At 37.8% G+C, this 27,770-nt stretch overlaps 1 protein-coding gene across 1 annotated transcript in view; it reads left to right on the top strand.

The window, feature by feature from the left end:
* Positions 1–8,458: 8,458 nt before the first annotated feature.
* The window catches only part of LOC132296349 (probable 3-hydroxyisobutyryl-CoA hydrolase 3), a 65,216-nt gene continuing 45,904 nt past the window's right edge, over positions 8,459–27,770 (top strand). Inside the window, exons 1-2 of the mRNA XM_059794560.1 lie at positions 8,459–8,476; positions 11,190–11,270. Coding sequence (XP_059650543.1) covers positions 8,459–8,476; positions 11,190–11,270 — 99 coding nt within the window. The remainder of the gene's footprint in view (positions 8,477–11,189; positions 11,271–27,770) is intronic.

Below are 27,770 nucleotides of genomic sequence, written 5' to 3'. Positions count from 1 at the left end.
GAGTTCAGATCTGCTGTGATTCACATTGGCGAGGCTTCGATCTAGAGTTAAATTTACGATTCATGCCTTTGCTCCGTTCTGGAATGATAACTGGGGGTGAGAACTCCAATACGGTAGAGAATGTCCAATAGGTGAAGCTTGATGAGTTGATGAGCATAATCGAAGCTCTCAGAAGAGATAATGCAGATTTAAGGACTGAAATACAGCGTCAAGAAGTCCCGGTGATTCCGCGACCGCTCCCGGCTGGAGAACAAGTTACACATACCGATGCGGCACATCACGGCGAGGAGTTAGGAAACAATCAGATAGATCTTCACCGCGAGGAAGTTCGTCCAAACAATTTGCCGTCAAATCCCCGTTGTATTGATGATCGTGAAGGATCAACTCACGTGGATCCACGGCGTGAACAGATCAGGCGAAACGAAGCCATGACCTTTGATCCACATCAAGAAACGCTCAGCCGAGGTGAAGCAATGGAGTTTGATCATCACAAAGCTATACCTCCATGGCACAGAGAGTTCGTAAAGGACAGATCATTCGATCCGACCTATCGGCCTTTCATGGCGACGTTCGACTATTGCGGCTCAGAAAGGAGATCTGTGGATCAGAGAGCAACCACGGGGTTCCAGAGGGAAAATGAAGCCCTCCGTTCAGCAGCTCGAATGGTTGACTCACCGTTCACTGATGAAATTCTGAATGCTCCGAGTCCGAGGAAATTTTCCATGCCCATCTTCATTCTGTTCGACGGAACGACCGATCCGATTGATCATGTGTATCACATCCAGTTGAAAATGGCTCTGAACACTGAGAATGATTCCTTGATATGCAAGTGTTTCCCTACAAGTCTAGCTGGACCAGCCCTCAATTGGTTTAAGAACCTGCCGAGGGGCTCAGTAAATAGTTTCCGAAGCTTATGTGATCGGTTCATAAGCCAATATTATGGAAATAAACATCCGGCAAAGGACATTTCAAGCCTATTCACAATGAAGCAGCATGAGGATGAGCGCCTCCAAGCTTTCCTAACCGGGTTTAACCTTACCAAGAGTACGGTAATTGAATGTCACCCTTTTACGGCAGTTTAAGCATTTATACTGGCCATGACTCGTGGCACTCCATTCCACACAAGCTTGGTAGTGAACACGCCGAAGACTATGGATGAACTAAATGAAAGAGCCGATGTATTTGTGCGCTTAGAAGAAGAAGAGGCAGCAAACGCTCGCAAAACATCCGTCATATCAACAGATGACAAAACCAAAGCAAAGATCAGACAAAAACAGGTTCAGTCACAACGTTCCTCGTGGAAATCTGAGAAGAGGCCCAGAGAGGAAGAGATGGTTACTCCATTGAAAGTCACCTTAGCAAGGCTGTACCAAGAAAATAAGATAAGTTCCGACCACCTTTACTAATCAGACAACCCCTCGAACAGAGGGATCAGTCTAAGCATTGTGTATTTCATTCTAACTTTGGCCATCAGATTAACGAATGCAGGAACTTAAGGAGACAGGTAGAGATGCTGATAGCCAGAGGGGAGTTCGCGAGTTATATTCAAGGCCCGGTGGCGGAACAGAACCGACCAATAGAGCACGTGAAGAGGAATCAGAAGTCGAACCCTCACAATACGCAACCAGCCTGAATAATCAATGCAATTCACGGTCGCCCTGAGCCTACTGAGGAGTCAGATGAACTGTTTTGAACACGCCTTCGCCATGCACGGATGAAGAGAAGGGTGGGCAGTGTAAACACTCTACACCAACAGAGTGCATCAACATAGATAAAGTTTGACAGAACAGATCTATTGCGCGTTCAAATCCCTCATGAGGACCCGTTGGTCATTAGTTTAATAGTGGCCGAATGTTTGGTACGTAGAGTTCTGATTGATCTTGGAAGTAGTGCGAACGTCATGCCGATGGATACATTTGATCGACTCGAAATCAAGCCGGACCGGCTCAAATCTACCGGGAATCCTCTACTAGGGTTTGATGGAAAACGAGTGGAACCCATCGGTACGGTGGAGGTAACGGTACGCGTTGCAGAGAGGGTTCTGATGGAGACCTTTGTAGTTGTCGAAATTCATCCCTCATACAACCTTCTGATGGGCAGAGGGTGGATCCACAGAGTTCAAGGTGTTCCTTCCACTTTGCATCAAGTAATGAGATGCCTGGGGCCAGAAGGAGCCAAGGTAATCGACATCCATGGGGACCAGGTTGCAGCTAAGGAATGTTATTCAGTAACGCTGAAGCATGCTGGAAAAGGGAAAGCACCCATCTGTTCGGCAAGCCCAAGATAGCAATTACAGGAACCCCCCCCCCCCAAGCAGAATGGGGAGGAGGAGCCAGTGGACTTGACCGAAGAACCCTTGGTTGATGTACAGATCGATCGGTTCTGACCCGAACGAACAACCAGAGTGGGGGAACGACTTGATATGGCAGAGAAACATGAGTTAGTTGATTTCTTGTCTCAGAACGCCGATGTATTTGCGTGGAGCCACCTAGACATGCCTGGAATCGATCCTTCCGTATCCTGTCACTCCTTAAACGTAAATTCTAATGCAAGACCTGTAAAGCAGAAACAGCGAAGGTTTGCTCCAGAGCGTAACCAGATCATAGCCGAGGAGGTTGACAGGCTACTTGACACGGGATTTATAAGAGAAGTGTGTTATCCTGACTAGTTGTCAAATGTTGTTATTGTGCAAAAAAAGAATGGGAAATGGCGGGTGTGTATCGATTTCACCAATTTAAACAAAGCCTGTCCCAAGGATAGCTTTCCGCTGCCGAAAATTGATCAAATGATGGATGCTACTACTGGATATGAGCGTTTAACCTTCTTAGATGCTTATTCCGGTTATAATCAGATCCCCATGGACCCTACTGATGAAGAGAAAACTTCTTTCGTTACCGAGCGCGGGACCTATTGCTACAAAGTCATGCCATTCGAACTGAAAATCGCCGGAGCAACTTACCAAAGGCTTATTAGCAAAATTTTCAAGAGACAAATAAGGAAGACCATGGAAGCTTACATTGATGACATGGTAGTAAAAAGTAAGAAGAAAGCTGACCATCTGAAACATCTATAGGACGTATTTGATGTGTTGAGGCACTACGGAATGAAGCTTAATCCAACCAAGTGCTCATTCGGCGTGAGTTCTGGTCAATTCCTGGGACACGTGGTTAATCATAGAGGCATAGAAGATAGCCCAGCCCAAGCAGAAGCTTTGACTAAGAATGTCGAGCTGACAACAGTCAAGGAAGTGCAAACACTTACGGGACGGATCGCAGCATTGAGCCGATTCATTTCAAAACTGTCAGACTATTGCAAACCATTTTTTGACACAATATGAAGCCATGGCAGACAAGTTTGGGGGGATGAACAGCGCAAAGCATTAACTAGTTTGAAGGAATATATACCTTCCGATCCTGTCAGCTCCAGAACCAGGAGAAAAATTATTTCTATACCTCGGGCTATCCAGCATCGCGACAAGTGGCGTTCTGATTCGTTGTCCAGAAGGGAAGCAATATCCAGTGTTCTATATTAGCAAAATGATGACTGAGGCCGAACGACGTTATTCAAAGGCCGAGCAAGTGATACTCTCGCTAGTGCATGCGAAAAGAAAGCTCAGGCATTATTTTGAATCCCATCCTATCATCGTTCTAACTACCTTCCCTATCAGAATAATCTTGCACAAGCCAGACCTCTCAGGAAGAATGACGAAGTGGGCCATAGAGTTAAGCTCATTTGACATAACATATGAACCCAGAACGGCAATCAAAGGGCAAGCAGTGGCAGATTTTCTACTGGAATGTGATTCAGAAGACATAGAGGAAGACCTTCAAGGTTGCTTGTGGAGACTCTTCGTCGATGGATCCTCAAATCAGATGGGGGCAGGCATTGGGATCAAATTGCAGACACCAGAAGGTACGTCCTTGAGTCAAGCGCTCCGGCTTGAATTTAGAGCCACCAACAATGAAACGGAGTATGAAGCACTGCTGGCAGGACTTAAGCTTGCCAAGGAGTTGAAGGTTAGGAATTTGATTGTCTTTAGTGACTCGCAGTTAGTTGTTCGGTAGGTGAATGACGAGTATGAAACCAAAGATAAAACAATAGAGGCCTATCATTCTGCTGTTGTGCGGGAGGCCAAAAACTTCGAAAAAATTGAATTCATCCAAATACCGAGAGAGCATAACGAAGATGCCGACCAGCTAGCGTGTAGTGCCTTGAGTTCTGGAGAAACATTGGCCAGGGTAATTCCAGTAGGAATATTATACCAGCCATCCATTTTTGCAGAACCTTTGGGTCCAGATCCTTGGCAAGTAAATGTTATTCCATATAAGCCAAGTTGGATCGATCCGATCATAACTTACATCAGGGGAGGTATTCTGCCTGAGCAAAAAGAAGAGGCTAGGAAAATCAAATCGAATGCTGCAAAGTACGCCATAGTGCATGACCAGTTATACAGAAGGTCTTTTTCTGGGCCGTACTTAAAGTGCGTCACTCCCACAGAGGCTCGGCAGGTGCTGCGAGCTATTCATGAAGGTGTATGTGGAAACCATTCAGGGGGAAGGTCTTTAGCGCACAAAGCAATGACGCAAGGGTACTTTTGGTCGAACATGTCGCGAGATGCGGAAGAATTGTCCAGAAGGTGCGATAAGTGCCAAAGGTTCAAACCACTGATTCACCAATCACCTGAGGACTTGCACGTAATGGCCACACCATGGCCTTTTGCGCAATGGGGGATGGATGTGGTTGGTCCTCTGCCAATTGCAAGAGCTCAGAACAAGTATGTGCTGCTGGCTACAGATTACTTTTCTAAGTGGGTGGAAGCAGAGCCGTACTCGAGCGTAACTCAAATTCATTTGAGACGGTTCATTTGGAGCAATATTATTTGCCGGTTTGGCGTTCTGCGATCAATCATCATGGATAATGGGACAAACCTTGACAGCAAGCAAGTAAGAGAGCTGTTGGAGGAGTATGGAATTAATCAAAAGCTGGCGGTAGTAAGTCACCCCCAGGCCAATGGACAAGCGGAGATCACGAATAAAACAATCTTTGCTTGTATTAAGAAGAACCTTGAAGAGAAGAAAGGAAGATGGTTAGATGAACTGCCGAACGTCCTATGGGCTTACAGAACGACCCCAAGGCGACCGACCGGAGAAAACCCATTTGCCATGGCATATGGTACCGAAACAGTTATACCGGTTGAACACTTGGTTCCGACTGTTCGGAGTTTGGCATGGAGCCGAGAGCATAACGACAGTATGTTGAGTTTTAACCTCGATATGCTGGAGGAAAAGAGAGATGCAACGGCAGTAAGGCTCGTATCTTACCAGCAAACGCTTGCGAATAGCTATAACAAAAAGGTAAAGCACAAAGACTTTATACCAGGTGATCTGATTCTGAAAAAGAAGGTGGGATAGTAAAAAAGATGATGCCACCATGGGAAGGTCCATACAGAATTGCAGAAGTTATAGGAAAGGGGGCATATACCCTAGAGACCATGGCCGGAAGGCTGGTTAATAAGCCTTGGAATGCTACGTCTCTGAAGAGGTATTATCAATAGAAAGTTAAAAGTTTCAATGTTGAATTTTGTTCATTTTCAATTGAATACAAGCGAATGTACAAGTTTCTGAGATTTATAAAAGTAATATTCCTCTTTAAGAGATTGATCAAGTAAAAATAACAAAGTAGGTGGCAGTTGGCACTATGAGCCGAACGCCAAACACTTGCTAAGAAATAAAAAGCCAAGTGGCAGGTGGCATTCTAGCCGAGCGCCAGGCACTTAAGCAAAGTAAGTGGCAGTTGGCACTATGAGCCGAATGCCAAACTCTTGCTAAGAAATAAAAAGCCAAGTGGCAAGTGGCATTCTAGCCGAGCGCCAGGCACTTGAGCAAAGTAAGTGGCAGCTGGCACTATGAGCAAAACGCCAAACACTTGCTAAGAGATAAGAAGCTTGCTAAGAAATAACAAGCCAAGTGGCATTCTAGCCGAGCGGCAAGCACTTGCTAAGCATTTGCTCAAAAACAAAAAGTAAGTGGCAGCTGGCATTATAAGTCGAGCGCCAGACATTGCAAAGTAAATGAATGTGAAGCTAGTTGTTACCGCTCATTCACAGATAAAGTCAATGTTTTTGTCATCTCATTCATGATATGATCTGAGGTTACAAAAGATAAAGCATACCGATGACATAACTACAAAGAAGCAGGAAATTAAAATATCAGAAGAGTCCTAGCTAGCTGCCTCTGTTCTGTCAGCCTCTTGATTGTGTTGACTCGCCTCTTGATTGTGTCGTCCCATCCTCACGAGGTGGGGAGTCGAGATGAATAACTGAATCGTTCTGTTGGGGCCCAATCTCAGTAACGGTTAAAGAATGGATCATAGTAGACAGAGGAAGAACGTCTAGAGGCTGAACGACAGAGGGAACTGTAGTGACCCTGGAGGAAGCAATCTCCTGACACTCATCAAAAATGTGTTTAGCAGGAGTGGAGTCTGGATCAACATAGACTCCTGGAGGATCAATTTTTAGATCCTTATCAACTTCGTCCGGAGTGGAACCAGTCTGTCCGTCGGCAGGAGCACGGTCGGAGAAACCCTCTCTGTACCCCTGAGCATACCTGAGAGCCCCAACCCTTGAAAATCGGGCGTGAAGAGCCAGGATACCACCATTCACCTTGCTAATGGTGTTGAGCAGAGCATCACGCTCCTCCGGGGCTCTCTTTTCAAAGGTCATCCGAGCGGACTGTTCGTCAACCAGAAGGCGCTGGAGTTCAGCTTTTTCGTCCTTGAGCGAGTTGTGCTCGGTCTGCCAAACCCTCTTCTCAAGGTGAAGGGCATCCCTTTCATCCTTAAGAGAATCGGTTTCCCTTTTCAGAGCGTCTCTCTCTTTTTTAACTTTTCCAAGCTGGACGAACAGTTCTGTGTTTTTGGTGGCGAGGATGTTATTTTCTTTATGGGCCACCTCAAGGCTGTCAGAGAACTTTCGAGCCTTGGCGTTCCCTATTTCCACCTGTTTTTGCATAGCCATCATACCGAACAGGGTCTGCAGAGATATGCATGAACACTGGTTAAACCGATTGCATGGTCAGAGGGGGTTAAGCATACAGATTTTTCTGATTGGGAGATAAAAATTACCTCCATGGCAGATAAGGAAAAGCGGCTGAACACCTCCTTTTGGGATAGACCTTTGGCGGTTTCAATGTCCTTAGGAGTCCACATGCCCCTGTAATATGCCATAGCGGTCTGACCATCCTTGAACATAGTCTCGTTCGGCTTCACGAATGTCCCATCCGTTCGGGTGAATCGAGGAGTCCATGGTGCTGTTACAGAGGCAGAAGCAGAAACAGAAGCTGAAGCAGAAACCACAGCTGTAGCAAGCCCAGAGGGGGTAAGAGAATTGACTGGGCGATGTAAGAGTGTACCCGGCCCAGAAATTCGGATCCTTCTTGTATGAGATGCATCATCAAGGTTGGCTGCACTGTCGAGATGAGGCCTTTTGCCTCGCTCTTTATCCTGAGCACCCGCAGTAACAACAAAATTAGTATTGACCTGAGGAGGTGCGTTCGGATTGGTAGAAAGAACGCTAATGGCAGGATCAGCAGCCACTACGTTCGGAATGGTGTCAGAAATAGTGGCCGAAGAAGAAGCCGAGGCAGGAGAAGAGGTTGCCGCAACAGCAGCAACAGTAACTCGGGGAGGGTTCTTCCTTCTGCCGAATGAAGGAATTTGGAGCTGGCTCATTGCGCTGCCGAGGGCTGAAATGGCGAAAAGGTTGTCTGAGGTAAGGAGGTCTGAGCAGGAAGGAACGTCATTCAGAACGTAATTCTTTAAGTAATTATCCATATCCCTGCAAACACTGTAGCTCAAATCGTCACAAGGAATGCCTAAAGAACGGCACAAGAAAGTACAAAAGCGAGGAACACAAATTTCGCAGGGATAATCGTTCTTATGGGTTTTGAATTTCTTATACGAAGAGACAGAACACACACCAAAGGTGCTCGGGATTGGATAATCCTCTGCAGCTGGAGAAGACCAGCCCCCCCTAACCCCTATTATGTTGTTTTTCCAACCCTTTTCAGACTTGAGTGTGTCTTTGCATATGGACATCTTTTTAATCGGGTAGAGGTGGTAGAATGGTTCCTCAAGTCGGATCTTACTAACCTTGTAACAGAGAAGAAGATCTACGATATCAAGATCCAGACCTTTGTCATGAGTCAGTAGTAGCAGAATGGATAGGATCCTAAAAAAAATTGGATTTACTTGCAGAGGGGAGATCCCTAGTTTGTTGAAAACATAGTTAAAGAAAGGATGCAAAGGGAACCTAATGATGTTCAACTGAAGATGGGTAAACAAGACTTCGCCGGGAAGAAGGCCAGCACCAGTCCTGATATCCACGTCTTTAGGGTAGTTTCTAATTTCTATATTGACAGGGAGATGAAGTTTCATGCGAAGAACATCTAGATCTACAGGCATGGTGAAAATGAATGAGGTTTTTAAGGGAGAAAAAGTGATCTTCCAAAAGAAAAAGGCAAACGAAACTAACCTCAGAAGGAGAAAACGTAGATTATTGCAAGATCGCTGGAAAAAGAAGCTTTCGTAGAGGTTCGCCGGAGGAGATTTGATTTGACTAAAAAGAAAGAGAGGCAAGCAAAGATTTGGCCAACAGTGATACAAGATGGAGATAGTAAAAAAGGTTTGAGGGAACGTCTCTGATACTTATAAGGACAGAGTGGGCCCGAAGGTCGAAGCGTCAAGAAAACGAGGAGTTTCTTTGGAATCTTGAAGCATCGGTTTTAGATCCGACCGTCCATTTTCCCACGAGATCTTCTTGAGCCGTTAGTGTCATGATTGGCCGCCAATAATAATTACCCCCTTATTTACTAGGGGGTAATTATGGGGGCAATTGAAGATACCAAAGATGGATTGGACCAGACCCGACCCGCGAGTGAAGCATCAGATTGAATGGTAGGTCCGAGCCTAAGCAAAAAGGGGTACCGCAATGAGCCCAACACCCACGAAAGAAGGATCAGACCGAACAGTTAAACTCAGCCCATAACACAATACTGAGAGTTAGGCCCAACATCTGAGGCTCACATAATGAAGTCAGGCCCAAAAGGAAGAAGGCCCTAGAATAAGAGCCCTATACAATAAGTTGGTTAGAATTTTGGTGATGGTTTATAAATAGACCATACGAGTAGAGAGAGAGGGAGGCTTTTTGCATTTTTCATTCTGTTGAAGTGTAAGAATTTTAGAGAGAGAAAAATCGAAGGAAGTTCTTGCATCTTCAGTCTCTCTATTTTCTAACAAACTGTGTAAAAGTAGGTTTTAAATAGACGAGAGTTTCCAAATAAAAGTTGGAAAAAGTGTCTTAAAACCCTATTGGTTGTCTCAAGAGTTTTCGATTAAAAAAAAGGAGTTGAAAAGATATCCAGAATTTGACTAAATACAACACCGTATTATTGTTTTAAGTCCTACTTAACTTATGTTCTAAGATTTTCAAAACATATTTTGTTTCTTGAAAACATTTAAAACTTTTTTAGAAAATAAGTGTATTCGCACGTACACTCACCTCTTATAAGTGAGATTCAAATCTATTCCATAGGTTATGCTGAGATTCAAATCTATTCCATAGGTTATGAGCTTTCGTCGAATAGTTGTCGTTCAACTTCTGAAATTGAGACACAAGATAAACATAAAATTACAAATCAAATAACAAGTTTTGACACTTAAATTTTCAAGCAATTAAAAGGCCAAGTTTCTCACACGAAAGAAAAATATGGGTCAATATGAGTTTCTAGATGCGCGACCAAAACCAAAAAGAGTTCTTTTATGAAGATAAGACGTGGTTTCTTCACAATATTTACTAGCCTATATGGTATAAACTCTCCACCCCAAAGGTGAGATTGAGTGTTTATGCCCCAATAGGGGCAAAATATATGGTATGTTTGTGTATGAAAACGATTGCTTGAATTTTCGAAAACAAGATGTGGCTTCTTAGTAGTGGTGGAGGCACCTCGGTACCAGTGGGGGCATTGGATTTTTTTTTATTTGTATTTTTATACATAAATTTTGGTAATTCTAAAAGTGCCCCCCACTAAAATTTTAAAATATTCATAGAAGGCCTTGACAAAAAGTTACAAAAGTCAAAAAGATTCCTCATTTTTTAACTCATTCGCCCCCAAAATTTTCAAAATTCAATAAAGACCCATGTTCAATCAAAATTTATAAAAGACTCCTCATTTGCTATTGAAATTTTTGTTATTTGTATTTTCTATACATAAATTTTGATAATTATAAGAGTGCACCGATTGAATTCCTAAAAAATTCGCAAAAGACCGTAAGAAAACTTCCAATGGTGAAAAACAATCCTCATTTTCTAACTCATTTGTGCAATAAAAAATTTGAAAATATAGAAATGACCAAATCTTTTCTCCTCTAGTGGGTCCCACCAAACTTTTAAGAATCAAAATTCACAAAAAATAACAAAAAAAAAAAAAAAAAACCCTTTGCTATTTATTATTTTGATTCAAATTTTATCATATTATTGTTATTGGTGACCCCCATTGAATTAATTTCCTGGACCCGCCACTACTTCTTAAAACAATATTTGAACTTCTTCTTCTTCTTTTTTTTTCCTAGTTGATAATCACCATCACTAAAGAAATTGTTTGCACCACAAATAACAATATTTATCTTTATGTATATTTGACATGAAGAGAAGATTAGATGATTATAACAAAGCATGAAACACTTATTACTTCAGTATATAGACTTTCTTTCATAATTGCTCTGTTCCCCATTTCTTAAGTTAATGTATTCTCCACATATATATCTAGGCATGAAATATATTGAGCCTATTCTAGAAAATAATAAATTATATTTCCAACACATAAAAGCCTGGATTTTAGATTTTTACCTTCCATTCTATAGGGAACGATAAACATCCATATTGTTGCCTCTTAAACACATAATGTGATATTACAACTACTACAACAAAATAAATAAATAAATACAATTTTATTAACTAATATGACGTGATATACGTGACTAACCATGGAGATGATATTTCATTAAGCATCCAATCTTCTACAATATCAGAATAAAACTTTGCTAATTATACAACATGAAAAATAAAAATTTGTAGGACAGGATTGCATATATTAATATTCCAAACAAAAAAATGTTGCTATTTATTGTCACAGGTACTTTATGAAGGGAATCCATGTGTGCGGAAGGTTACACTGAATAGACCGGAAAAACTAAATTGCCTCACCTATGGAATGGTATGTTAATATGTATATGATCAGGCTTGCTTTTCTACTTATATGCATAATATATGTATATAGAAAATTTTATTTATCTCATTTCAAATCTACAAAATATTATTTAACTTTTGAAATTAACATTTGAATGACACCAATGGGCGTCAGACCGTGTTTGAGGGTCTCACCTCTTCAAATGAATGGTTAAATATTCAAGCCACATTAGGGACAATATTATAAGTATGTATGTATTTATTTGGACAAATAATATCTTAACCAAATAAAATAAAAAGTCAAATATTACATATGTTACTAACAAAAATGATTATATATATATATATATATTTGCTATTGGAAATAGTCTTGAATAGTTTGACTCAACCTAAGTTAATTTTGTTGCTCCCGCAATAAACTTTTTTTTTTCCCCACTTTGCTACAATTCTATTTTATTTTATTTTTTCATTGGCAAAAAATACATTCACATATCACTCACTTTGCCCCTTTGAAGATTTGAAAAATGTACAAACAAGCAAGTCCAATCGGTTGCACTTCCGCTATAACCTTTCTGCCCAAGTGCAACCAGTTCCACTTTGTAGAGTGCAGTCCGCAAACAACAAGAATATATGAAGATCTAACTGTTTGGCCTGTAAGAAGCAGTCGGTTCTGATGCAACCGGATGGGCGTGCCAGGAACTATAGTAGTTCCAAAGAGAGATCCAAACAATATTCTAGATGGAAGATTGCGAGACCAGACGATTGTAAAGAGATCTGGAATGAACACCTCAGGGTTCTTTTTGCCTTTGGTAAAGGACTTTGGGATGATTAACTGGTTAGGAACGAACGAACTATTTAAGAAAGTAATTGACTGGAAAGTAAAATTGTCTAATGAAAAGTAAAGTGCAAGACTAAGACTAATCATAATGAAATTGCATTGCAATGTAAATAAGAATTTGTATTGAAATGCGTTGTTGTGTTTGGCATTGAGCAGGCTTATTACTTTACAATATCATGCCCTATTTATAGAATTTAGTAATAGTAGCTTGCATGTAACCACTTGCTTCCTAAGCTGCCATGTGTCCCATGACTTTACATGTAACCGCTTGCTTCCTTAACTGCCATGTGTCCTAAGACTTTCCACTAGAATGTCATAGTACCTTTCTATTGGAATCGACCAACTTCCTAGGCTGCCGTGTGTCCCATGACTTTGCATATAACCGCTTGTAACCGCTCGCTCCCTAGGCTACCATGTGTCCTATAACTTTACATGTAACCACTTGTAACCGTTCACTTTCTAGATTGCTATGTGTCCCATGACTTTGCATGTAACTGCTTGCTTCCTTGGCTACCATGTGTCCCATGACTTTGCATATAACTGCTTGCTTCCTTGGCTGCCATGTGTCCCAAGACTTTCTACCGAAACGTCGTAGTACCTTTCCATTGGAATCGACTAGGGTAATCTTCTACTGGAAAGTAGAAAATAAGGGTGTAAACATTGCCCTCCAAATTTGATGTGTCTGATATTCTTTGAAGAATTGTAAGGCATATCAAATTTTAGATATGAGTGAGAATTTGCCATGTGATATTCCTATTGAAATAACTAAAACTTTTCAGTCGTAATGTACCATTGGGTCGAAAACTTTAAACAGCTTATTAACTAATTCGAAAGTCGCGTGTAAGCTTAAGGATTTGAAGCCTTACGTCCAATTTCATTGTCCCCCGAGGTCTGGAAGTTTACGAGGAGGATGAATTTGTACATCTTCAAGCCAAATACATAGTTGATTAGCCAAGTTTTGCCCCCCAAAAATCACAAGATGTGAATTTGGGACAAATAAAGTACTAGCATTCTTTTCCAAAATTGGAAGAAAAATACTATGACTGTTATATTCTTCAGGTGGAAGAATATACAACGATTGAGAAGCTTGTGCCGTTTCCGAAGGAAAATCTGACTGTGGAAAATCTTCTTCCAATGGAAGAAATGATAACGGCTTCCTATGGAAAGGTTTATCAACCTTCCTTATGGAATGAACTACTTCTGACTGAAGATTCTGCACTGAAGATTCCACCTGAAATGGAACATGAACTGCTGTTGGTGGAATCAACTTCACTACTGCTGGAGTTGACTTCACTGTAGCTCAAGGGTTCTGTACCTTAGGCAAAACCTGCATCTGCGATGGAAGTGGTGGTGGAATCGACTTCACTACTGGCGGAATCGACTTCACTGCTGATAGAATCGACACCATAGGTTGGGGCAATGAGTTTGTATTCTTTGGCCAATCTTTGGGTAAGTTGGCCATTGGATGCCCCCCAAACATCATTGGAAATGTGTTTAGGTCTGGGTTATTCCTCCAGCGACCTCTATTGCCTCCTTGATTAAGAGGCTCTCTTGGCACATTCTGCCCCCCACCTGTAATAGGAAAAACCTGAGGTGGTCTTTAAGGAATAGTAGAAGGTGACTGAACATTCTGTTGGCCAACATAGGGTGGAAAATACGACTGATTTCCCAAATGACCTGTTTGAGTTGTACCTTGAGAAGACCTAAATTGATGCAAATTGTTAAAAAAAACTTCATGACAAACCTATTAAGGTATAGTCACAGGAGCTGAATTCTACACTTGTTGGGTCACTGGTATGGACATTGATTGTACAAGTGGCACCTGCACTGTCTGTGCCTATGGTATGGTACTCACAGGCTGATGAGAAGGACTCCCCTCAACAAAAGTACTTGGCCTGTTCATTGGAACGGCCGATTGCTGAGAACCTTCTGAATTACTTGGCCTGTTGGCCAAGCTTTGAGAGATGTTGGCCAAGCTCTGAGGAATGTTGGCCAAGCTTTGAGAAAGACTTACAAAAGACCATTCAAACATAGTTTCCAGTCTGCTGGTCATTTTGTCTTATGCTCGAATGGCCTCTTCGTGATTACAACTCATCAAACGTGACATATCCATGATTGGTCCATTCATCATTGCTTCGACGATCTTTGCAATCATATTTTCTCCTTCTTTAGGAATGGCACGCGAACTTTCATCAGGAAGTTCAATAGTCTGTTCCCCTTCAATTTTGACAGGATCTTGAACAGATTTGACGTGTCTTTTTCCTCCCGCCATGGAAACACTTCATTCAGAATGTCCCACCGGGCGTGCCACTATGTTTAGCCTTTAAAAAGTGGCCAGTTCTGATGGAACTGGGTGGGCGTGCTAAGAACTGCAGTAGTTCCGAAGAGAGATCCAAATAATATTCCAGAAGAAAGATTACAAGACCAAGCGATTTTGATGAGGTCTGGAATAAACACCTTAGAGTTCTTTTTGCCTTTGATAAAGGACTTCTGGATAGTTAACTAGCTAGGAAGAACTACGATACTTATGAAAGTAAAGGACTTGACTGTAAAATTATCTAATGAAAAATAAAGTGCAGGACTAAGACTAATCATATTGAAAGTGCATTGCAATGAAAATGTAGATTGTATTGAAATGCGTGTTTGGTTTGGCGTTGAACAGAATTTCTAAGTTACAATATCATGCCCTATTTATAGAATTTAGTAATGGTAGCTTGCATATAACCACTTGCTTCCTAAGCTACCATGTGTCCCATGACTTTGCATGTAACCGCTTGCTTCCTTGGTTGCCATGTGTCTCAAGACTTTCCATTAGAATTTCATAGTACCTTTCCATTAGAATCGACCAACTTCCTAGGCTGTCATGTGTCCCATGACTTTGCATATAACCTCTTATAACCTTTCACTTCCTAGGCTACCATTTGTCCTATGACTTTGCATGTAACCACTTGTAACCACTCACTTCCTAGGCTGCCATATGTCCCATGACTTTGCATGTAACCACTTGTAATTACTTGCTTCCTTGGCTGCCATGTGTCCCAAGACTTTCCACTGGAATGTCATAGTACCTTTCCATTGAAATCGACCAGGGTAATCTTCTACTTGAAAGTAGAAAATAAGGGTGTAAACACCAACCAAAGCAATAAAGTATCCATAAAGCATTGCACAACACAAGATTTATATGGTTCACCCAAACTCAAGGCTACGTTGATGAATGAGGAGATATTACAATTTTGGGGAAAATTACCAACACCGGAATATCTTGTATACCCACTCTCACTTAGAGTCTTCCTTGTGTAATTGGCTGCCTGGGCAAAGGTCCTAATACCCGAGCCTTACACCGTGTACAGCAAGACGCCCTCTCTCTATGAGACGCCTTTTCGTCTTCAGTGTTCACTCTAACAAATCTAATACTTTCTACCCATTAACTCACAATTGAGGGACTCACAATTCTTACACAATTGTCTCGCAATTGTTTATCACAAAAGCTTCACTTACTTTTGTCACAGTTTTGTATATTATATGAATGATTTGATCTGCAAAGACCATGATTGGGAATTGTTTAATCGTCTTTGTCTAAGGAAAAGTAAAAATATAATCCACTTGAGTTCGGGACCGCTGTTAGAAATCCTAGTAAAACACTGGGTTTGTTATCTTATGTCTGCTTTTCGTAAAAAAATACCAATTGAAGTGGATCTTCAAACAACAAGGGGTTGGGTCAATTATTCAATCAAATGATATTGAGCATGTTTCCCATCTCTTCTTGAGAAGCCAGACTGCCCTTACCGGTTACATGTCTCTCCACTCATACCTCTCAACAATACCTTAGGTGTCTATTTATAGACCTAATTCTTTGGTGAACAAGGATTACAATTTCTTAGGGCCCAAAAAAAATCTCTACAAGAAATTACTATAATAAAATAACTCTAAAATAGAAACCAATAATAATAGGAATTATGAGCCACAATTTCGAACAGTCTAGGCATAAAATATGCACTGATTTTATTCAGTTTTCTTTTTTGTAATATTAACAAATGCTTTTTCTATTATATAAATATCAGAGCTGTGAATGAGTGTTTGAGCCTCATTCAAGCCTTTACATATTATAATTCTCATTCAATATTTACACATTTCTCTTATAGTCCTTATATCTTTTATTTCTTCTCTAAAGTAAGCCAAATTTATGTCCAAAATGAAGTTCTTAAAGTTATTTTTCTAGTCGAATTAGTCGTACTCAAAAATTTCAACCATAGAAAAAGTTATGGTCATTTAAGTGTTCTCAGGTCCTGAATTTTTCTAGGCTATTTTAACTCTTTGTGAGAGATCCATTTTGTTAACAATTAGGACCTTATGGCAAGGTTCAAGTACGTCTATAGTTTATTACTAACACTCACCCAATACTAATCTACCCAATGAAGTTGTGATGTATAATTGATTGTTGAAACCTTTATGGCCCGTTTAGACCACCAGGGGGCCAAACGGGTATGCTAACAGATTTTCTGGATTGATCCCGAAGTGTGAGTTTTTAACCCAGGAGAGTTTTTTTGACTAGAAACGGCCTAACGAACAAGACCCACAGATACGCTGTGACGTAATGTGTTTTTCGGCGAAATATCATCTTTTAGGGCCTCAAAACGGTTTCGGTTCGAAAGAAGCCTATCGAATATTTCAAGATTTTTGTTCGTTGTCTAAACAAACTCAGATTGCAATCATATTTTATATTTTGTAGATTTATTTTATTAGGTTTCTTTCTCTATTTTTTCAAAAAAATTTCTACGTTAGTCTCCCTTACTTGAAAATAACTCGTACTCGAGTTTAGACTGAAAGAGCGCGTCTCATCTGGCAAAAAATATTAAAATAGACCTGCAACATTAAATGTAGGAGAAATAGTCATGTCTTTGGGAAGCTCAACAACATAAGCATTATCATTAATCTTCTTCAGAATCTGATAAGTTATATATTTCTTGTTCTTCAATTTGTTGTAGGTACCAACAAGAAACCTCTCATTGCGTAGAAACACCACAACTAAATCTCTTTCTTGAAAGACTTTCTTTCGAATTTTCTTGTCTGTTGATTCCTTATATTTCATATTGGCTTATTCAAGATGCATTCGAACCTCACTTTGAATGGCTTGGATGCGAGTCGCCATGTGTTCTGCAGCAACACTTTTTTCAAATAGCTTTGGAAGTGGGACCAAATCTAATGCATACTTCGTCGGATGATAGTAAATAATAGAAAAAGTCGACTTGCCTATTGAACGGTTGACCATGATATTGTATGCGAATTCTGCCTGTGATAACGCAATATCCCATTGTTTTGGTTTCGCACCAGAAATACAACGAATCAGATTGCCCAAAGTCCGATTGACCACCTCTGTTTAACCATTAGATTGCGAATAACTAGCACTGCTGAAATTTAAAGATGTATCAAAACATCTCCACAAAGTCCTCAAAAATGGGATAGGAATTTGGTGTCCCTATCTGAAATGATTGACTTAGGAACTCCATAAAGACGAACAACTTCCTTGAAGAGCATATTTGCAACATGTGTAGCATCAGAAGTCTTCTAGCAAGCTATGAAGTGAGCCATCTTCGAATAACGATCAACAACTACAAAAACTGAATCTGCCACTCGTTGAGTGCGTGGAAATCCGAGGACAAAGTCTACGGACAAATCCTCCCAAGGACAATCTGGTGTAGGTAAAGGGATATAAAGACCAGTATTTTGAGACTAACCTTTAGCAGATTGACAAATTAAACACCGTCGCACATGGCTGCCAACATCCTTCTTGAGTTGTGGCTAATAATATCGTTCTTTGACCATGCTCTTATCTCGACCAAGATGTCCACCTAGACCGCCATCATGTAATTCATGAATAATCTACTCACGAAGGGAACTCCTCGGAATACAAAGCTGATTACCACGAAAAAAAAAATCTTTCATGTATGTGCATACTCTCAGTAACCCATCCTGTCTGACACTTAGCCTATAATTCCTCGAAGTCATCATCTTCCCCATACAACTCCTTCAAATAGTCAAAATCCACAACTTCAGCTCGCAAATTCATTAGGAGTGCTACTATTCAGCTAAGTGCATCAGCGACTCTATTCTGCTGGCCTGATTTATGCCTTAATATCATTCTGACTGTTGATGAACTTCAAAGCCTGATGATCAGTGTAAATTACGAACTCTCTCTGCACTAGATAATGTTCCCAACCCTTCAATGCACGTACCACTGATTAGAACTCAAGCTTATAGATAGTCCACTTCTTCCTCACATCACTAAGCTTCTCACTATAGAACGCAACTGGTTTGCCCTCTTGGGATAGAATAGCACCAACTCCAACAACTGAGGCATCACACTCAACCTCAAATAATTTCTCAAAGCTTGGCAATGCTAGAATAAGTGCATTAGACAATTTTTCTTTGATCAGCGCAAAGCTCTGTTCTGCCTCTTCACCCCATTTAAATTTCCCTTTGTGATACCCCCGAATTTCCACGTGTAAGTTGCCAGACCCACACCCGAAAATAGAGGAATATCAAAACAATTTAGTATTTAAACGAACACAGAATACAAGAAGAATAAAAATAATGAATAAATCGCTGAATAAAATTCTACTAATAAAATAAAACCTTCTTTACAAAAATAAATTTCATGAATTTAAAATTCTAAAATACAACTCGAGAATCTTATAAGTCAAGGACCCCTAAACCATAAACTATTAATCCACCAGTTTATACATAACATCTAACAATAAATAACAATACTACTTAAAAGTAAACAAGATGAGTAGATGAATGACAGTCTCCCAGCTGCAGATCTTTAACCTCGAGACTAGAAATTCTAATAACCTGAAAAATGAATCGTAGGTTAGACACACGAACAAATTCCCTCTATCAAGCCTTTGAAAACTGATAAATAAAACATCTTTAACCAAAATCATCATAATTAAAGTTTTAACCTTTAATATAAGATGATACATATATATTATATATATAAATATATAAAGGATATGTTCATTAATATATTCCTTGAAATCTAAGACCATAAACAATGATAAAAATATCTCCATATTTAAACTAAACATCAAGTACATTTCCCTTTTAAGAGAAAACTCCTTTAAACTTAAATTTCATTTTTAAACAGTTATTTAACTATTTAAATAATAAATAATAATCCAAGGAATATTTTCCTTCAATCTAAATCTCAATATCCACCAATGTATGATTTTATTTATAAAAATCACATAGCAAAGATCTATGTTTTGGTAACTTATCCATACTTTCACTAATATTATTTTATTAATATTATAAAATAATATATTATCCTTTAAAGATTAGTTTATTCTAATATAAGAATATTTATAATCTCCCACTTATAAATACAATATCCATACATGTATATTTAATCATCTAACTTACCTAGTAATGTATTCATACTTTGGCAACTCATTCATGCCTTCACAAATATTTATTTATGTCTTGGCAAATCAACCATGCCTTTAAAAGTATGTTTATTTATACTATAGCAACCCAACCGTACCTCTACAAATAATTTATTTATACTTTGCCAAATCAACCATGCTTATTAAATAACAATCTGTTTATGTCTTGACAACTCATCCATGCCTTCAAAAGTATGTTTTTATCCATACTATTAATTAGCAATTCATTCATATTCCTCATGTTTGTATTTTATTCATACAATTAATAAGGCAATTTATTTATGCCTTTGGCAACTCATCCATGCCTCCAATTTAACCATGTACTAAACTTTACAATTAACTATGAAATAAATCATACATAGGCACTCGATACAAGTTATAAGTATATAATTAATTTAAATAAACAACCTATTATGATTTCATAAACACCACCATCACATATATAAACATGATAAATATCAATGAACAACTTATTAGTTGATTATGTTATATTTATTTATTTATGTGTGGCAGTATAACACGTAGGCGTGTATAACACGTATGTTACACAATTTAGTAATGTCCAAATAATACGTACACGTGAAATATAAATATTAAGAATTATTTAGCCAACACCCAACCAATACAAATTATCCAAATTGATTAAAACAATTATGGGATAAGATATATATTTAACCAACATGTCTTAGATATAATTGGCTAAAACAATTATTGGATAAAATATATATATATATATATATATATATATATATACAAAATTTGTGCTGTCTTCCAGCCCCTGTTTTAACAAGGTAAACATCCGCTTCATGAAATTTTTGTGAAATATAAAATTGTAGATCTTCAAATTTCCATTTGGCTTATGTGAGATTTAAGCAGTTTTGACACTCGAGGAAAGAGATACAGAAAGAATACTAAAACAGGTTCAAGTTCCCAAAATTGGAGAAAGTTTCCTAGTTGAAGAAAGATTATTTTTTTTCTTCTAATGTACAATATAGGTTAACCAACAACTTATATAATGTATGATATAAGTTAACCTAAACTCCTATGTCCTAATATCTAATTAATCATATATATATATACACACACACACATACATACACGTCAATTTCTTCGCATGCATTTATTCTATGTCTAGGTGATTAACATGTCAATTTAATCTATAGATTTTAATACCCAAGGTGATAAACTTATGGGTTCTAAGAGGAGAGTTAGAAAAGAACTTGCTTGAAGGTTTCGAAACGAAACCGACGCCTCAACCTTAGTTGTCTCTTCCAAATTCGACGTTATCGATCTTTCTCTGATTCGGCATCCTCTTTGTCAGTTTTACCTTCTTCTTCTCTATGCCTCTCTTATTTTTTTTTTAAACGTGAAAACCTTCTAACAATATAACCTTAAGTGTATATTTGTACACATTAATATCCTAATCATATTCCTAGTATGACTACTCAAATAAAAATAATAATAATCTTAAATAAAATATATATACACATATATTATTTTATATATATATACTTATTTATTATATTTATATATATATATATATATATATATATATATATTCCTCACACAATAAAAATAAATAATATATATTGTCAATTCAAATCCTCCTCCATGTAGGACTCTGGTTATATTAATATATATGACACATATAAATATAAATAAATAAATAATATATATTGCCATTTCAAATCCTCCTCCATGTAGGACTCCAACTATATTAATATACATAAAACATATAAATATAAATATATACATTATGTAATATATATTTATAAATCCTTTTTAACTATATTTACCATATATATAGTCCTATACATATATACTTACTATAGATATATAATTATATATATATATATTTATATAATCCATTTAATATGCATAATATATATTAATATATATACTCATGCATAAATCTATGGGCTTTTAAACCATCTCAAATCCTTCAAGGCTTCCTTCTCCAGCCCAAGACCCAAATCCTTTAGTCCAAATAAACCAAGCCCAGTCCATTAAACTTAAATAAATAATTAAATAAATAAATACTTAATATTAAAATAACTAAATACATATAACACATAATCAAACAAGAATTAACAACCAAGTGATGCCATACAAATAAAAATCAACACGTCAACAAATCAATTAATAATTAAGCATATCATTATACCAATAAATCAAATAAACAAGTATATAAATAATTAATTTTAAATAAATAAATTCATTAAATTCATTTAAAGGTAATTAATTTAATTAAATAATTCCTCTAAAATATAGGGGTATTACATATAATGAACTCTCTCTGCACTAGATAATGTTCCTAACCCTTCAATGCACGTACCCCTGAATAGAACTCAAGCTTATAGGTAGTCCACTTCTTCCTCACATCACTAAGCTTCTCACTATAGAACGCAACTGGTCTACCCTCTTGGGATAGAACAGCACCAACTCCAACAACTGAGGCATCACACTTAACCTCAAACAATTTCTCAAAGCTTGGCAATGCTAGAATAGGTGCATTGGACAATTTTTCTTTGATCAGCGCAAAGCTCTGTTCTGCCTCTTCACCCCATTTAAATTTCCCTTCTTTATGCATTCTATAGTAAGAGCAATAATACTGCTAAAATTTCAGATGAATCTCTTATAAAACGTTGCTAAACCATGAAAATTGTGCACATCGCATACTGTTTTTGGCATGGGCCATTCTCGAATTGCTCGAACGTTTTCCTCATCAACTCGAATGCCTTCAGCACTCACCACAAAACCCAAAAATAGTAAATTGTTAGTCATAAAAGTGCACTTTTTTAGATTGATGTACAACTTGTTTGACTGCAAAACTGTCAGTACCTCCCTCAAGTGCAATTGATGTTCCGTATCTGACTAACTATAAATCAGGATATCATCAAAATAAACAACAACGAATCTGCCAATAAAATGTTTTAATACCTGATCATAAGCCTCATAAAAGTGCTTAGAGCATTAGACAACCCAAACGGCATCACTAACCATTCATACAGACCCTTCTTAGTCTTGAAATCAGTTTTCCATTTGTCCCGTGGTCTAATACGAATCTGGTGGTAACCGCTTCTCAAATCAATATTTGAAAAGAGTTTTGAACCAGCCAGTATATCCAACATATCATCTAACCATGGAATAGGAAATATGTACTTAATGGTGATCTTGTTGATGGCTTTGCTATCGATACACATACGCCAACTTCTATCCTTCTTTGGTACTAACAAAGTTGGAACAACACACGGACTCATACTCTCTTTCATCGTAACCTTCTAAACCAAGATATTAACTTAGTCCTGCAGAATCTGACACTCCTTTGGACTCATGCGATAGTACGATAATTGCAGCAGACTAGCACTAGGCACAAGCTCTATATAGCGTTGAATATCTCGCATATAAGGTAAACCACTACGCAACTCATCTGGAATAATCTCCCAAAACTCTTTAAGCATGGGTTATAACACTATTGGAATTGTAAAAGGAGTATCAGACACTTCTTCTCCAACCAGCAACGCCAAAAATTGTTCGGATTCCTTGGCTTCCTCTAAAAACTACTGCTCACTATCGATTAAAAGAATTGATTTTTCATTGACTTATGAAACCTTGGAAAAATTCCCTTCGGTCGTAGGACCCAACACAATCTTCTGCCCTCCTTTATCAAACATGCAAACATTATCTCTGCCCTTTGGAGTGTCGTTGACTTCAAACTACCATGGTCTGCCCAAAATCAAGTGACAAGTATTTATATCAACAACATTACACAATGCCTCATTAGTATACTTATTCCCAATAAAAAAGGAAACTCGAAAGATATTTGTAACCCTTGTTTTTACCCCTTTTTTAATCCAACCAATTTTTTAGGGACTCGGATGCTTATCTGTTTTCAGCCTAACTTCTGGACCATTGCCCTTGACACAATATTCTCGCTGCTGCCACTGTTAATAATATCATCATATACTTTCTTATTGACAGTGCACCGTGTCCAGAATATATTATGCCATTGTGGATGCTCTTACATTTTCGGGGCAAGTAACAGCCTTCGTACAACTAGAGAATATGAGAGTAGATCCCCATGATCTTCTCTGATCACCTCTTTCTTACCGCCTAAAGGAAACCCTTCGCCAGCTTCTCTATCTTGATCCTTCTTCCCCCCAGGCTCTATTAAATTGACTGAACGCATTTAGGGACATTCATTATATCGATGTCCTGGCTTCCCACATCGATAAAACTTAATGGGGTCTGGCCGACCGTAGGGCTTATTTTTTAATGTATCCCGACTCACTACAAGGGCTGTTAGTGTCTTCTTTAACTAAATATTGGTGCTAGCCGAATCAGGTACTGCTGGAACGGAAGGCTAAGAATACATTGGTTATTTTGCTTTGTTCGTCGCTAAACGCGTCGTATCAAAGTAATTCCTGGAACCATCCGGTGTTTTCGCTTCCTTAAAAGGGATTTTGTCCTGATTGCCGCATTCGTGGCTTCTGCAAAAGTGTAAATTATCTGTGTTGATACCCTATCGTGAATGGCATATTGCAGACCATTCAGATAACGAGCAACTCATTGCATCTCAGTTTCCCTCAGGTCGTTTCGAAACGTCAACTGATTGAATTCCTTTGTATAGGCTTAAACCGTTCGAATTCCTTGTTTGCAATCCTGATACCTCTAGAATAGAGTCTGCTCATAATCTGGTGGCAAGAATCTGCCCCTTATCAAACATTGCATTTCTGTCGGGAGCGTACTGGTGTCTTCCCTTGCCGTGCGCAAGCAACTTGAAGTTGTTCCCACCACGCAAAAGCTCCTCCTTTGAGCTTATATGCCACTAGTTCCACCTTCTTATCTTCTTGGATATGCATGTAATCAAAGAATCTCTCAACTTATTCCAGCCAATCCAATATATCTTCAATATTAAGATTACTGTTAAAATTGAGGAGATCCATCTTCATACGAAACTCCCTAGAATCACGATCTCCTTGATCCCGATATCTTCCAGCCCCTCTATTTTCCCCAAGTATCTCTTCAGTGTAGTTATCATCATTGAAGTCTTCCTTATAGGCTGGCTGCCTACGCGGCAGGATGGGGTTGTGATTCCAAAAAGGATGAATGTGATCTTCGTCAACATTTTGCACCCTGTTGTAATTGTGATTCTGATTTGGACCCAACGCAAGCCCAATAAAGGTTGCTTAAATTTCTTGAAACATCAGTTGGGTAGTCTATTGAAAGGCCTGGAATTTGGCCCTTGAAAAAGCCTCTCTTTGTCGATCTTCGTCGCCAATGAAGTTGCGGTCACCATGTTCATCTGCCATTAGACCAGTAAAAGACAAAACTCTGATACCAATTGACGTAAGCGGAAGCGATAAATTTGTTCATAAGAAAAAGTTTACTTTGAATCCAAAAAGTAGATGATTTGAATCCACAAAACGAAGAGATAATTCATATAAATTGACGTGAGTCTTGTTTGTTGGGCCGTTTTCAGTTAAAAAACTCTCATGTCAGGTTAAAAATGCACACTTCGGGATTAGCCTAGAAAATCTGTCAGCATGCCCATTTAACGCGTTGGTGGTCCAAACGGGCTATAAACGCTTTAATAATCAGTTCTACATCAAGTTACTTCAAAAATAACTTTATATTAAAATTCTAACACTCACCCAATACTAATCTACCCAATTCTTGATCTTCAATCTTGAGCTTTTGGGTTGAACATCTTAGGCTTGGATCCACTTCAACTTTATCACTAATCTTTGATATTGTTTATGCTTTGAGCTTCATGGTCATGTAGCTTCTAGAATTTGGATCTTCATATTAGTCATTTGAAGTCCAATGCCTTTGCTATTGAAATCATTCTTTAACTTTAAGTTCCAAGAGCTTATCCATATTTGATCTTGAACATTTAATTCCATGTACCTACTTTGTACTTGAGTTTCACAACATTCAAGTAGACTACTAAATTCCACATAAATAAGTTGACATTAGTGGCACTGGTAGCAAGGAGATAGGCCCGTCGAGTGGTACATGGTGAAAATTATTTATATGGAGTTGGTACTTTATTATTGTAATTTCTCTAAAAATCATAGTAGAGTCTCCTCTCATGTGTGGATGTAAATAAGTTTTGGCCGAAGCACATTATATCTTATATTTGTATGTGATTATTTTATTACTCCCTCCATCCCAAAAAGAGTATCATGTTTGTGAGTCATAGTTCCCTAAACATGACACTCTTTTTTTTGGGACAGAGGGAGTAGCTTTCATTAGATCAGGATATTCGTGTGTTACTACTGTCCCAACACACTCAAATCATGTTTCAAGGTCTTCAAAACATAGTTTTACTCTTGAAAGCATTCAAAAATAAGTGTGCTTGGATACTTACTTACGTCTTCTAAGTGATGTTCAAATCCAATCAATAGGTATTGAGCTTGTGCCAATCACTTTCCGTTTAGCTTAATTCCAAAATCAAGATAAGGTCAATGGAAAAAAACAACTCAATTCACAAGTTTTGACACCGAAATTTGGCAACACGGAAACTAAGTTTCTCACAATCTCCCCCTTCGACAATTGAATGACAAAACCATGTAACACAACTGTAAATTTGTTAAAATAAAACATATAGTTGTTAACCAAAGCTTCACATTGCACTTGCTACAAAACTCAAACATCCCCCATCCCGCCCCCCCCCCCCCCCCCACACCAAAAAAAAAAAAAAAATTGTTATATCTCCCTTTGAGTTAATTTCCCCTTAAACTTAAACAAAAGCATATAAACATATACATATTGATCTCCCTCTTTAACAAAAGGAGCGTCATTAGGAACATCTTTTATCACTCCCTTTTTGACACAAATTGACAAAGGAGAAAATAATAAGAATTTAAGCATATAAAAGGGAAATAGACAGAGCATAACACAAAGGAAGTCCATTCCATTAAGCATTGATCATCTAATACAAAAGATGAACCTTTTAACACAATAACAAAGAAAATTTTTTTTTTTTGAGGGATTTTTAATGTTTTGTTTTTTATTTTTAAAATAGAGAATTATACATTGAGAATGTTTCAACCAATTTTCCATAAAGATTAATTACGAGTTGTACGTTCAAAATTTCTTGAAAAAAAAAATTTTCTTGAAAAATCAAAAACCATTAAGAACACAAATTTTAGAACCCACAAATTAATCAATAAAGTTCATTCTCAATCTCAAAATCATAACATGGATCCCAATTTACAATATTCATATCTCAAAATCATAACATGAATCCCAACTTACAATATTAATAGAAATTTCATCTAATTCCCTTATCATTTAACTAGAACATATTGAATGAATGGCATGAAGAACAATACATGAACATTCATCTATATTTTTTATATTGATTTATTTTTCTTTTCAATTTTAAGTAATTCAATCTGTTGGGCAGCCAGCAACTTCCTGCAACAATTTTATTTAATTTTGATATTCCATTATATCCTATTATATTGGTATTGAATTACCCCATAGGTAGTCATTTCCTTATATTAGATTTTCAATAGTATACACAGTTTTCTTTTCTTTTTCTTTTTCTGTTGAATTTAATTCACACAAAGATCTTTTTAGTCATGAAATTACTCACTTAGCTACTCATACAATGTAATCTATTGAACTTCACATTAATTTTGAATAAATGAAGTGTTTAACAATTATGTACATGTGATAACACAATTAATTAGATACTACTTAAAAAATGTTGAGAAAAAAGATTCCAATTAAAATTTTAAGTAAATGAGACTTCAATTATCACCAAACGTTGAACACTTAAAATTCAACAAATATCACAAAAATTCTATGTTTATAATTAACAATTAAAAATTGAAATTTTAAAATTGAGAAATATCAAATATCAATTGACCACTTAAAATTCATACAAATATCACAAAAATTCTCCATTTAATTTTTACTTTTATCAAATAGCATAAATTGAGAAAAAAAATGTATACTTTATTTTTTTTTTATTTTGTTTTATTCTTACCTTGGCAACAAACTCACATAACCACTTTTATCCACTTGAACCATCTACCTTCTACTATGGAAGGTGAGGAAATGTCATTTACGTAAAAGTTTTAGTGTTCGCTAAAGGGAAGTCATGTTCACTTAAAATTTTAGGTGAAACTAATTGTTTTAAGTATCTAAATTGTGTTATTAAATATACTTAACTGAATAATCACTTAAATAAGAATTAGGTTTTGTTTGATAAAAAAAAAAAAAAAATTTA

Source organism: Cornus florida, unplaced genomic scaffold (genome assembly GCF_030987335.1).
Source record: "Cornus florida cultivar Cherokee Brave unplaced genomic scaffold, ASM3098733v1 CherokeeBrave_3.0.0_Hap2_Chr02, whole genome shotgun sequence".
Classification (NCBI taxonomy): Eukaryota; Viridiplantae; Streptophyta; class Magnoliopsida; order Cornales; family Cornaceae; genus Cornus; species Cornus florida.
The sequence above is the reverse complement of the archived record's forward strand: the minus strand, read 5'-3'. Positions and strand labels throughout refer to the sequence as shown.